The sequence below is a fragment of the Lissotriton helveticus genome, chromosome 2_2, assembly GCF_964261635.1.
Source record: "Lissotriton helveticus chromosome 2_2, aLisHel1.1, whole genome shotgun sequence".
NCBI lineage: Eukaryota > Metazoa > Chordata > Amphibia > Caudata > Salamandridae > Lissotriton > Lissotriton helveticus.
The window spans coordinates 201,619,937-201,633,175 of record NC_136060.1 but is presented as its reverse complement, the minus strand read 5'-3'; the positions used below and the strand labels follow the sequence as shown (position 1 = coordinate 201,633,175).

Here is a 13,239-nt window from a genome sequence, read left to right as displayed (position 1 = left end):
TGACACTCCTTTTCTCACAAAAACCTGTGTGACTTTCCACATCTGTGGTTTTTTGACAGTGATGCAATTACTAGTGTTTTACATTACTCCTCTGGTATAGCGAAGGTAAATCCACCAGCTTACCTTACCTTGCATCCTTTATTGGTTATCCATCCCCAGTGCTGGTGGAATTTGGCGCCAAGTATATTTTTGTTAGGATCAACCTATGGAATGACGCTTTCCTATAGCTCTCTAGTCATTCCTACTGAATCGTCGAATATTGCGTTGGAATTGCCTGGTATAATAAATTCTAGATAGTGTTCCAAAATTCTGTTGACCTTCACATTTACCAATACGAAATTTGAATCTTTGTGTTTACCACAGAGCTATTATTTTTGCAAATAAACTTAAAAATTGATGCATTTTGCCAGGAGTAGATTGTTATTTTACAAATAGATTTGTTTTGCTATCTGTCGACTGGTTGTTTTCACAGATCATTTCATTAAAAGATGCATTGATCTACAATCTGTGGCCCAAGGGACCGCAGAGTGGGAATCTTGGACTCCCTCCTGTCTACTAACCATGCTTGGCACTCCATACTACAGAGGCAAGACAAGGAGCTGATGTACGCACTGAACATGCCGATGCATTGGGCGCTATGGCTCCCCCCATTAGCGGAACCAGGAGTCTGCAGAGCCCTTCGCGACTTGGGTGCCCGCACTCTGGGGGACCTGTTTGAACATGGGAAAGTGAAGACATGGGAACAGTTGACTCGGGGGAGGGAGCGACCCTCGTTGCTTCACCGTTTCCAGTATCATAGGGTGCGTAGTGCCCTTCTTGAACTGTTAGGCCCTGACTTGGAGGAACCCCCTGAGATACCGGAATTAGCATATGTTATAGCCACCGAGACACCGCAAAAGCTAATATCTAAGCTCTATAAGATAGGACACGAACATATGGCGCTACAATACACGAGGGCGCGCTTAGCCTGGCAAACCGGCCTAAATGCCCAGATAGACGACAGCATGTGGGCATACTGCTGTGCGGCCTCCAGAAGAATCTCGCTGAACGGCCGACATCGCTTGGTCCACTTTAAATTTTTGCAACGCGTGTATTACACGCCGGAGAGGCTACACAGGTATGGTCTTCGCGACACGCCGCACTGTGAGAGATGCCAGGCCCCGATTGCGGACTTCCTGCATGTGGCATGGACGTGCCCGGGGGTGCAGAGATTCTGTTGCAAGGTGTTCGCTGAAATGAGCATTATCGTGGACATGGAATTGGCTATGGACCCGGCCCTCGCCCTGCTAGGCTTTGCGAGAGGGGTTCCTGTGCCTGTGAGAAAAATGGTAAGCATGGGCATGCTCCTCGCCAAACGAGTTGCGGCAATGTGCTGGATGAGGGGCCCGTTGCCAACGCTGAAACAGTGGTCCAACGACTTGCTGTTCTGTAATACACAAGCGGAGCTCTACAGTGAGCTGCTCCCACCCCGTAGCCGACCCAAGAACTTCTGGGGACTGTACCAGACATACTTAACCTCCAGGGAAGTGGATGACGAACTCACAGCAAGGGAGGGGGAGGAATAGGGGCTCATCCCGGACTCGGACACTGGTGGAGGCAGCCAGAGTAGTGACTACACCGCAGCGCGACACTAACTTGGGGGGTCACTGCATGCTTGGGAGTGAGGATATAGGAGGTGTTCCTTGGGGCTATCGGACGGGTCGCGCAGCACAGGCCACATCGCACTAATAGTTTTCTCATCACCACACGCACGGAGCAGCATCTGGGGAGTTGTTGGGGAGGGATGGATGTTTGGGGGGGGGTGGGGCGGGAGAAAATGTTAAAAATGTACTGATTTGTTCATGTATGCACAGAGCAAAACACATCTGCCAACAATGACATTTTGCCTGAGAGATACCGTCGCTAGTTTGATGTATGCTTTATGTTATATTTGGTTTTCTCGTTTTGGGCACAATTAACCCATAAGACAATTTGGAATAACGCCGGCCCGAGATGGGATATAGGCAAGCGGCTATGTATGATTTGTATTTTGCTATTTTGACAAATAAAATAAAAAAAAAAAAAAAAAAAAAAAAAAAAGATGCATTGATCAGGTTTTTTAGCACGTGGTTTGGCAAACCATTTTGGTGAAATGGAGCTTTTCATGTTTCAGACCAATTATTTAGTTGTAGTAAACCATACAGAGGGACGAGGGTGGAACCCTTGGGCTCTCCCCTGAATTTTTGACTTGCCCTTTAAAAAAAATTCACGATCTCGCTAGCCGTATAAAACCGGCAGCGCGATCTTGATTTTTTTTTTTATGATGCCCCGCCCTGAAAAAAAATCTGCGGACGCCCATGATTACAAGGTCCTATTTCTGGGTATTCCGCGAACAACTTCTTATGCCCGTGTGTCAGTACCCACTTCCTGTTTCTGTTCTGAGCGCGAGACTGTGAGACGCCAGATCGAGTTTGACAGATTGATAAAAAGAAGTACTTGCAGCACCCAAACCTGACTCTCACTACGACCAGACCATGTACGACCGCACAGTAATAAATCATTGTTAAAAAAACAAAATAGTGCAGATAGAATTTGAATGTAAAGTACTGCCGCCTTCACTCATTTGACCCGTGAATATAGGTTATGCACTAACAGACTGCACTTTAGATCTAAACGTGTGAGCACAGCTCCGCCATCGAACAATGTACCTTCACTGTATTTTTACAGTCTTTAAACAAAAAAACAATATCCGCATTCTATTCCGTACGCACATATACCTCCTACCACAAGCTGCGATGTCACAGGCAAAGATGCTCTGTGCAATTAACAGGTCTTGTCAGCAGGGTTGGATTCTTGCAAAGTACACATTACCTCAGTGGCTTCCCTGCTCTTTAGTTCCTCTGGCCAAGCCACTCCTTGTTGCCCTAACAACGCTACACTCTCACTAGCAACCCCAATAGTCGCAGAGAGGCAGGTATTTTATTGTACTTGTTAACGTGGAAACAAAAGTTTGACGAGGCCTACCCAGGCCACACTATGCTTGCTTCGGTCCACGTTTGAGAGGGTCGTTTGATACGTAAACAGATATTTCTTTCTAAGGTCGCGATGGACGCAGCGCACGCAGATTCAACGTACAGCACAGACAAACTCAATCAGGTCCTGGAACAGCTGTGGCAGAAAAACCAGGTGGTAAATGGGTATTTGGAGACTCCAGATCCTAAGAGCAAGGGAAAGGCAGAGGACTGCTTGCCCGCTCTTTTGTCTCTCAGTCAAGAGCTTAGCACCGCTCTGCGACAGAAACTAAACTACGCCACGGACACACTGGAGACCACCTGCCGGCTGCTGACAGCGCTCCAAGGGGAGCAATTCGGTCCCCCGAAAGGCAAGTACGACAATTCGAATGGCAGAATACAGTCTTTCGGTTCGCAGTGCTTTTTCATTCATTCAAATTCTTTGATGTTTTGCGCATGCGTTTGATGCTATTTAACATTTCTATAAACGTTTTAAAGCTCGATTTGTCTAAGCAATACTTTGGGGGCTGGCATGATTTTTTTGCATTGTGACTTTGTCACAGCAACGATAGAGGTTTTAAGCTTTCAAAAGGGTTTTATGGTTTGTGAATATATGATATGATTGTCGTTAGGTGTGAAAGCTTTGTGTTTTCTGTTTTGTGTAAACCTTTGTATCACGTTAAGGGAGATTGAACCAGCCAACCCATTAAATAATAGAGGCCGATGACGTCCACGGGCAATTTAGTATGCTCAACAAAGGGACATTTCAATAATAATGAATGTGCCTCCAGCATTGAAGCCGAACCAGTTGCTATCAAGCTTGTAGGCCTGAATGAAAGTGAAACACACACTTGCTCCCTCGTATTACAAGAAACTCTTGTGTCGAGACAGCTCTCTTCACATGAGCGTCACCTGATGCTCCTTGCTAACTGATTTTTTTTTTCAACATGTCTGCCCGGGGACAGACTTGAGGTACGCTGGTCTTGGGTGACCGTTTGCACAAAAAAAGACAGTGCCTGGAACAGATTCATTCATGCTATCATCAAAGGTGTTAGGTCTCACATTTTCTAAAGCCTCTCTAATTCTTCAGTCATAGTTGCAGAGAACTAACAAGGCATAGCACATCAAAATATGCCAGGAATGTTGAAAAAGAGTGTGAAGTCTGTTTTATTGTGCACAGCACTCAGCTTGTAGTTCATGTTACAGTGTGAACAGTAGCTAGTTGCATTTTATACTAACGTTACACGGGGCAAATGGATCGGAATGACCTTTAAAACCAGCATGGAAAACACCACTTGGTTTGTTTTCTTGTAGTAAGAAATATTTTACTACTTTTCACTGACACAGAGCCAGCATTTGAAGTAGGAGGGCACGCTTCCCTCTCATACATGGGACAGTTACAATGCAAACAGAACATTAAAAGCTTTCCCTGCAGACTGTGTGAAAGTCTGAATGTGATGGTATCAATCAATCAATGTGGATTTCTAAAGCGCAACTAATCAACCGATAGGGTATCCAGGCGCTTGCAGATCCTGAAGGCTTATTTGAACAGCCAGGTCTTGAAGGCCATTCATAATCAATGGCAGCTCTTCCTGTAAGGCGGCGGAGCATTGCCTCACTGCTTTTCAGCAGTGCAAAGAAGGAAAAATCTAATGATCACAACCCAATGTTATCATTTTATTTTGCCCTGCTAAAGCTGGTTTTTGGGGTGGGGCTTGGCTGTCGTCAAAGCCAACAGGGGGAGGAGGAAATATGTGCACTGAAGTGCACATGACAGTTTGTCCGGCCATCTTCCATGTTCTCCGCAGGGCTGTAATACACAGTCTGGGTGAAGAACATGCACAGGCGGCAAATCAAGGCACGCAGACCAATCATGGCATGGTGACAGCGGCATCGTGATTGGCCTAGGGGAGCCTGTGTGCTTCATGACTCCGGAAGAAAATCGAACGAGAGATGACAAAGGAGGTTAGTCGACGGACGGCCTTACAAATATAAGTATTCTTTGTTTTTTTAACGACCCCGCCACCCACATAGTACCAGCTGCCACTATACGGAATCCTGAAGATGAAGTGATGGTACGAAGTTGCAGGGGGAGGCTGTTTCAGGTCTGTGCTGCGATGTGGGAGAAGGAGCGTCCTTCACTTCTGCTTCGGTAGATACGGCGAGTATGGGCAATTGAGAGAGAGGCAGAGCGTAGTATTTTCAATGGTTGAAGTTCAGGCAATGGTTAATGTAGGCAGGTTATTGTTTGTGTAGAGCCTTGTATGCGTGGGTCAAAAGCTTGAATTGGCATCTCTTCTTCAGTGGAGTTGCCTGAGGTGGGGTGTGACTTGGGTTTGTCAAGGAAGACCGCGGATGAGTTTGGCTGTGGGGTTCTTTCTTGTCTGAAGTCTCTGTGTGAGGTGTGTGGCTTTTCGTACATATAAGGAGTTATGTACATTAGAAATGCCATCAAATCACACATTATCTGTGAACAATACATTTATTTTTAAAAAAACGAAGGCGAGCCTCCTCTGACTCCAGACATTAGACTTAAATAAAAGAGGAAGGCCAGTATCAGTTAACTTTCGTGCCTCTAGACACAACCCAAACTGTTTCTCTTGTTGTTATCAGCGTGCGCTTAATCAAAATGGGTCAAGGTGGGTTGCCCTTTATAGAATAGACATCCTGGGATCATCACCCTCCGCCTGGGACAACTCCTGGTGGCCCCCCGCCCTGGGCAGCGCACCCACAGACCACGCACGCAACCTGGGCTTCATCCTGGACTCCTCCCTCTCCATGACCAGACAAGTCAACGCCATCTTCTCGTCGTGCTTCAACATCCTGCGCATGCTACGTAAGATCTTCCGATGGATCCCCACCGAGACCAGGAAGACGGTCACCCAGGCCCTCGTCACCAGCCGTCTGGACTACGGCAACTCCCTCTACGCTGGAACCACCGCCAAACTCCAGAAGAGACTCCAGCGGATCCTGAACACCTCAGCACGACTCATCCTGGACATCCCCCACCGCAGCCACATCTCCGGACACCTGAGAGACCTGCACTGGCTCCCGGTCAACAAGAGAATCACCTTCCGGCTCCTCACCCACGCACACAAAGCCCTACACAACCAAGGCCCAGGATACCTCAACAGCCGCCTCAACTTCTACGCTCCCAAACGCCAGCTTCGATCCACCAGCCACGCCCTCGCCGCCGTCCCCCGCATCCGAAGAGCCACCACAGGAGGAAGGTCCTTCTCCTACCTGGCAGCCAAGACTTGAAACTCCCTTCCGACCCACCTCCGCCTGACCCAAGACCACCTCGCCTTCAGGAAGCAGCTCAAGACCTTGCTGTTCGAGCAATAGCGGACCCCCTCCCCCCAGCGCCTTGAGACCCTCCGGCTGAGTAGTGCGCCATATAAATGCTTTGATTGATTGATTGATTGATGAGGAAAGCCAATGGGGTTTTCTCCTCTCTAAGCTCACAAATAGAGTGACACTGGGGAGCAGCAATTTTCAGTTTGAAGGTCTCTATGGATTTTGGAACCGTCAGGCTGAATCTAAAAATAAGGTTTTCACTACGGTGTATTTCATTTCGAAAGGCATTCCACACCCATGCTGAATGTTTCATAAATGTCAATTGTTAGTCCTCGCTTCATTGGCGTGAGTCTCCCTTCCATTTTGTTGGATTGCCTCCTCTGTTTTTGAGATGTTTTGCTGGTTATATGCTTTGGGCACTGTGTCACTGCTATTCAGTGCCACAGTGCAAGTGCTCCCAATGTTAAATTGATGTATTAATTAGTGAGTCTATGATTGGGTTGTTTGATTTACTTGTCAGACCCTAGTATAGTGCACCATGTGTGCCCAGGGATTGTAAATCAAATGCTGCTGGTGGGCTTGCAGCACTGGTTGCGCCACCCACAGAAGCAGCTTGTAAAGTGTGTCTCAGGCCTGCCATTGCAAGGCCTGTGTGCAGTCTATGACTAACAAGTCAACTTGGCTATTGCACCCACTTGCCAGTCACTTAACCTTCCCTTTTCTTCATAGCAGACACCTCTATGGTAGGCTGAGGAAAGGCGCCTTCCTGGCACGTCACAATACCGATTTTTCACTGAAGAAACAAGGGACATACATTGGAAGTGCCCTTGATGAAACGGGAGCGGCCGGTACGAGTGACTTGGCTGTCTCCTGCACGCTATAGAACTAGTGTCCAAAAAAGTGAAGTGGCAGCCTTCGAGTGCAGCCCTGATGAAACTGCTTTAATGCAACATAGCAGTGAAACATGTCGGCACTGGCAGCAGGTTGTGGTAGGCATGAATAGCTACCAGCCTTTTTAATAACTACTGCACACAATCACCGCCCTATGAATAAAATTGGGTAAGGGACGGGTGATTCTTGTGTGTGTTTTTATGCACTCTGTTATTATTATTTTTGTGTGTGTTTGTCACTAGCAGATATTTGTCTGCTCTTCACCACTTGTCACATTACATGTTGTTTGTTTTGGACACTTCTTTCCTTTCCACCAAATTTTTCTTTGAGACGCAAAGGACCACCGATGATGAGACAGGGGCCTGTCTGGAAATTGAATACCAGTTACCCCGATGGTGGTGTTTCCGTGAGGTGTCATTTGCGTCTCTCACATTTTTTGCTCTATTAAGAGCAGGGTTCAACGTTGGGTGTGGACTTGTGTGTGACCAATTATAGTCTGGTACACCGATAGTGGGTGTTCTAGGGTGTTGCCCGGGAGAACAGGTTTTTACATGTTGGCGGAGGACAGTGCATTCCTTTTCTTATAAAGTGGATAAGAGATTAGTGGGGAGTAGGACTTGTGAACCCCCCCCTTTGAGTCACTGATACAGACGTATGCCATTGGAGTGGGTCTTCATTGTGTATTGTACCTCTATGGTAGGCCCAAGTGCTTTGTGCATTGTAAGTATAAGTTAGGACATGCCCTGGTGTGTGTAGCATATCCTAATAGTGAATTACAGCCATTTCTGTTTTTTTCACTATTGCAAGGCTACCTGTTCTCCATAGGCCAGAATGGGCAGTTAGATTATTACATTTTATAATCCTAACTGACTCAGGGAACATGGTAGAAATTCGAATTTAGTATGCCTGAACTCAGAAAGATAAAATACATCTTTTAGTAAAGTGGGTTTTAACATTCTATGTTTGAAAATACCACTTTTAGAAAGTAGGTATTTTCCTGTCTAACTATCCAAAGCCTGCCTCTGCTAGGTTGTGTATTCCTTGTCTGGGCTTTGAGTGACAGGGCTGGGGGATTCCAAGAGACAGAATGAGTCAGCCCAGTGGTGAATAGGGAGATCTGCTTCCCCTGATTCAGAATCGCCGGACCTCACGGAGCTCTTCCTAGTAATCCGGAGGAAAACTACCCCACTTTCTTGTAATCCGTGCATTTGAGGTGACAGAGGGGACCCAAGGCGCAAAAGTATCCGACCTCCGACCTCCTGGAGCCCTCGCTGGGATCCGGGAGGCAAATGGCACCCCATCGGGACTTCCAGGGAAGCCCGGCCATCTGGTCGCCCCATAGGAAAGCATTGAGAGCGACCAGATGGCCGAGGAGATCTGGGCGACCAGATGGCCGGGCACGAAAGGGAAGCCCCAATGAAGGAGTGAGCGGGCGCCGGGGCATGGTGGACCGGAGGCCCGGGGCCCCAACTGGGATGGTGCATTGAGCTAAAAAAACGGTGATGGATCAAGCCCTGATCTTTTGACTGGGTAGGAGTGTTCTGCTTAATTCAGATACTTTGTCCATCACCACCCCCTTTTCTTAAACGTTTTGGCCACTATAGGAGTGGAAGGGTATGCTCAGACATGAGTCCCTTGCTCACTGCACCATCAGGATTCAAGCAAGCCATGCCGAAGACGGCTGTAATGCCAGAAACCGGTCCCCGGAAGCTTGTTTCCTTTCCAGTAAAGAATTGGCTTGGTAGTTTGGTCTGCCCTGTTCCCATGATGCACTGGGCCAGGGACAGACTAATTTGCATGTAGCCAGGTTCTGAACTGGGATGGTGCATTGAGCTAAAAAACGGTGATGGATCAAGCCCTGATCTTTTGACTGGGTAGGAGTGTTCTCCTTAATTCAGATACTCTGTCCATCACCACCCCCTTTTCTGAATCGTTTTGGCCACTATAGGAGTGGAAGGGTATGCTCAGACATGAGTCCCTTGCTCACTGCACCATCAGGATTCAAGCAAGCCGGGCCGAAGACGGCTGTAATGCCAGAAACCGGTCCCCGGAAGCTTGTTTCCTTTCCAGTAAAGAATTGGCTTGGTAGTTTGGTCTGCCCTGTTCCCATGATGCACTGGGCCAGGGACAGACTAATTTGCATGTAGCCAGGTTCTGAACTGGGATGGTGCATTGAGCTAAAAAACGGTGATGGATCAAGCCCTGATCTTTTGACTGGGTAGGAGTGTTCTGCTTAATTCAGATACTCTGTCCTTCACCACCCCCTTTTCTGAATCGCTGGGACCCAGCCATGGAGGCTGCAAGTGGGCCCCGACAGGCCTTCCGGCCCGGGGCCCGTGCACACCTTGACAAGCAGGGGAGGCCTGCCCGGGCACAACGGAACCCCGTCCCGGGCCTTTGGCAGTGCGGCCGGCCCGGGTATAGGGCCCGGGGCCCAAGCACCTGACCCGGGGTCCGGCGGGGCTCCTGGACCCAGCCGGGGCTCCCAGGCCCGGAGGCGCAGGGGAAGCCTCCCCGGGCCTGCCGGACACCATCCCGGGCACCCTGCCACGTGGCAGGACCCAGGATGGAGCCCGGGGTGACAAGGCTGTCCTCCCCGGGGCCCAAAGGGGCCCCGGATGGAGCTCCTGAACCCAGCCAAGCAAGGGGAGGCTCCCCGGGCACAACAGAACCCCATCCCGGGCCTTTGGCAGTGCGGCAGGCCGGGGGACAGGGCCCAGGCCTGGAGCACCTGACCCGGGGCCTGGCCAGGCCCCTGGCCCTAGCCGGGGGCCCCGGGCCCGGAGGCACAGGGGTAGCCTCCCCGGGCCTCCGAACCCCGTCCCAGGCACCCTGCCACGAGGCAGGACCCAGGACGGAGCCCCGGGTGGGGAGGCTGCCCTCCCCGGGGCCATTGGGGGGGCCCCGGCTGGAGCTCCTGAACCCAGCCAAGCAAGGGGAGGCTCCCCGGGCACAACGGAACCACGTCCTGGGCCTTTGGCAGTGCCTGCAAGCCGAGGGACCGGGCCCAGGGCCAGTAAGGGGGCCCCCAGGCCCGGAGGCGCAGGGGACACCTCCCTGGGCCCTCCCAGCTGGGACCCAGCCATGGAGGCTGCAAGTGGGCCCCGACAGGCCCTCCGGCCCGGGGCCCGCGCACACCTTGACAAGCAGGGGAGGCCTACCCGGGCACATTGGAACCCCGTCCCGGACCTTTGGCAGTGCGGCAGGCACGGGGATAGGGCCCGGGGCCCAAGCACCTGACCTGGTGCCCGGCGGGGCTCCTGGACCCAGCCGGGGCTCCCAGGCCCGGAGGCGCAGGGGAAGCCTCCCCGGGCCTGCTGGACACCATCCCGGGCACCCTGCCACATGACAGGACCCAGGACGGAGCCCGGGGTGACAAGGCCGCCCTCCCCGGGGGGAGCCCCTGAACCCAGCCAAGCAAGGGGAGGCTCCCCGGGCACAACGGAACCCCATCCCGGGCCTTTGGCAGTGCGGCAGGCCGGGGGACAGGGCCCAAGCCTGGAGCACCTGACCCGGGGCCTGGCCGGGCCCCTGGCCCTAGCCGGGGGCCCCGGGCCCGGAGGCACAGGGGTAGCCTCCCCGGGCCCTCCGGACCCCGTCCCGGGCACCCTGCCATGCGGCAGGACCCAGGACGGAGCCCCGGGTGGGGAGGCTGCCCTCCCCGGCGCCATCGGGGGGGCCCCGGCTGGAGCTCCTGAACCCAGCCAAGCAAGGGGAGGCTCCCCGGGCACAAGGGAACCACGTCCTGGGCCTTTGGCAGTGCCTGCAAGCCGGGGGATGGGGGACGGGGCCCAGTGCCAGTAAGGGGGCCCCCAGGCCCGGAGGCGCAGGGGACACCTCCCCGGGCCCTCCCAGACCCTGTCCAGGGCATCCTGTCACAGGGACGGACCCGGGGCTGGGGCGGCATCCTGGTCCGTCCAGCTGCTGGCTGAGTACCGCTAGGCCGAGAGGGGTCCCCGAGTAACTTGTCCCTAGTAATCCGGAGGAAGGCTACCCCTCTTTCTGGGGGTGCGCATCACGAGGCTCAGGGGACCCTAGGCGCGAACGTGCCCGACCTCCTTGAGCCCCGGCTGGGATCCGAGAGGCGAATGGCACCTCATCGGGACTTCCAGGGAAGCCCGGCCTTCTGGTCGCCCCATAGGGAAGCATTGGGCGCGACCAGATGGCCGGGACCAAAATGATGCCAATCTGCCTGCCCCGAGCCTCTGGGCCTGCAGGGCTCGGGAGCTGTAGGGTTCCGGGGCTGCAGGGCTCGGGAGCTGCAGGGCTCCGGGGCTGCAGGGCTCCGGGCCCAGGGTCTGCAGGGCTGCAGGGCTGCGGGGCTCCAGGGCTCCAGGGCTCGGGGATTGCAGGGCTCCGGGGCTGTAGGGCTCCGGGGCTGCGGGGCTCTGGGGTTGCAAGGCCCGGGACCCATTAGCCCGTCCCGGGTACTTTGCCATGCTGTGGGCCGGAGGAGGGAGCCCCAGACGCCTGGGAGGTGTTGCCCGGGCATCGCCCATCTGGTCCCCGGCAGGGAACCACCAGCCCCGGGAGGGTGTCTGGGCATACCCGTGCCCCTAGTAATCCGGAGGAAAATTACCCCCGTTTCTTGTAATCCGTGCACACAAGATGACAGAGGGGACCCAGGGCGCAAATGTGCCCGACCTCCTGGAGCCCTGGCTGGGATCCAGGAGGCGAATGGCACCTCATCGGGACTTCCAGGGAAGCCCGGCCATCTGGTCGCCCCATAGGAAAGCATTGAGAGCGACCAGATGGCCGAGGCGAGAGGGGCGACCAGATGGCCGGGACCAAAATGACGCCAATCTGCCTGCCCCGAGCCTCCGCGGGAGGGCTGCCGCCTGCCCTTTGCGGGCTCGGGGACTGCAGGGCTTAGGGGCTGCAGGGCTCGGGAGCTGCAGGGCTTGGGAGCTGTAGGGCTCCGGGGCTGCAGGGCTCCGGGGCTGCAGGGCTCCGGGGCTGCAGGGCTCCGGGGCTGCAGGGCTCCGGGGTTGCAGGGCTGCAGGGCTCCCGGGCTGCAGGGCTCCAGGGCTGCAGGTGTCCGGGGCTGCAGGGCTCCGGGGCTCCCGGGCTCCAGGGCTGCAGGGCTCCCAGGCTCCAACCAGACCGGGGAGATCAGGGAGTCTGCCCAGGCACGAGGGACCCTGTCCCGAGCCCATGGACCCTCAGACGCGCCCCCGTTTTCCACTATTTTTTTCCCAAAAGTTTGCGTAGTGGCGCTACGCAAACTACGCCCAGCCCTACCCAAACTCTTACTATGCAGTGGAAAGGACTTACTCAACCACCCCCCCACCTGGCCCGGTCCCTGCTTCTGATCCCAGCCAGGTTGGGGGAGCCTCCCTTGGCCCGATGGACCCCATCATGGCTAACCAGACACTCGCTAGGCCGCAGGACGGGGGCTCCCGCACCACAGGGTCATTTCGGGGTGGGCAGAAAACTCCGCTCTGACAGCGTAGTGGATGAAGCCAGCCACACCTGCTCCCCGGGCCCGGTCCAAGCTTCCGAACCCTAGCCAGGCCAGGGAGAGCCTCCCTGGGCCCCAGTGGAGCTCCTTCCCCAGCGCCCTGACCCTCTGATGGCTTGCAGGACGAGGGGCTCTCGCACCCCGGGGCCGGCCGGACGGAGCTCAAGCCCCGGGCCCGGTCCCAGCTTCCGAACCCTAGCCAAGCTGGGGAGAGCCTCCCCGGGCCCCGGTGGAGCCCCGTTCCCAGCGCTTGGACCCTCTGATGGCTTGCAGGTGGGGGGCTCACGCACCCCAGGGCCGGCCGGATGGAGCTCAAGCCCCGGGCCCGGTCCCAGCTTCCGAACCCTAGCCAGGCCAGGGAGAGCCTCCCCGGGCCCCGGTGGAGCCCCGTCCCCAGCGCCCGGACGCTCTGATGGCTTGCAGGGTAGGGGGCTCACGCACCCCAGGGCTGGCCGGACAGAGCTCAAGCCCCAGGCCCGGTCCCAGCTTCCGAACCCTAGCCAGGCCGGGGAGAGCCTCCCCGGGCCCCAGTGGAGCCCCGTCCCCAGCGCCCAGACCCTCTGATAGCTTGCAGGGCGGGGGACTCACGCACCCCAGGGC

The 13,239-nt window shown here is 54.5% G+C and overlaps 1 protein-coding gene across 1 annotated transcript in view; it reads left to right on the top strand.

Moving 5' to 3' along the window:
• The first annotated feature begins 2,981 nt into the window (after positions 1 to 2,981).
• DTHD1 (death domain containing 1) overlaps positions 2,982 to 13,239 on the top strand; it is a 405,256-nt gene continuing 394,998 nt past the window's right edge. The window contains exon 1 of the mRNA XM_078678971.1: positions 2,982 to 3,361. Coding sequence (XP_078535097.1) covers positions 3,085 to 3,361 — 277 coding nt within the window. The 5' untranslated portion in view covers positions 2,982 to 3,084. The remainder of the gene's footprint in view (positions 3,362 to 13,239) is intronic.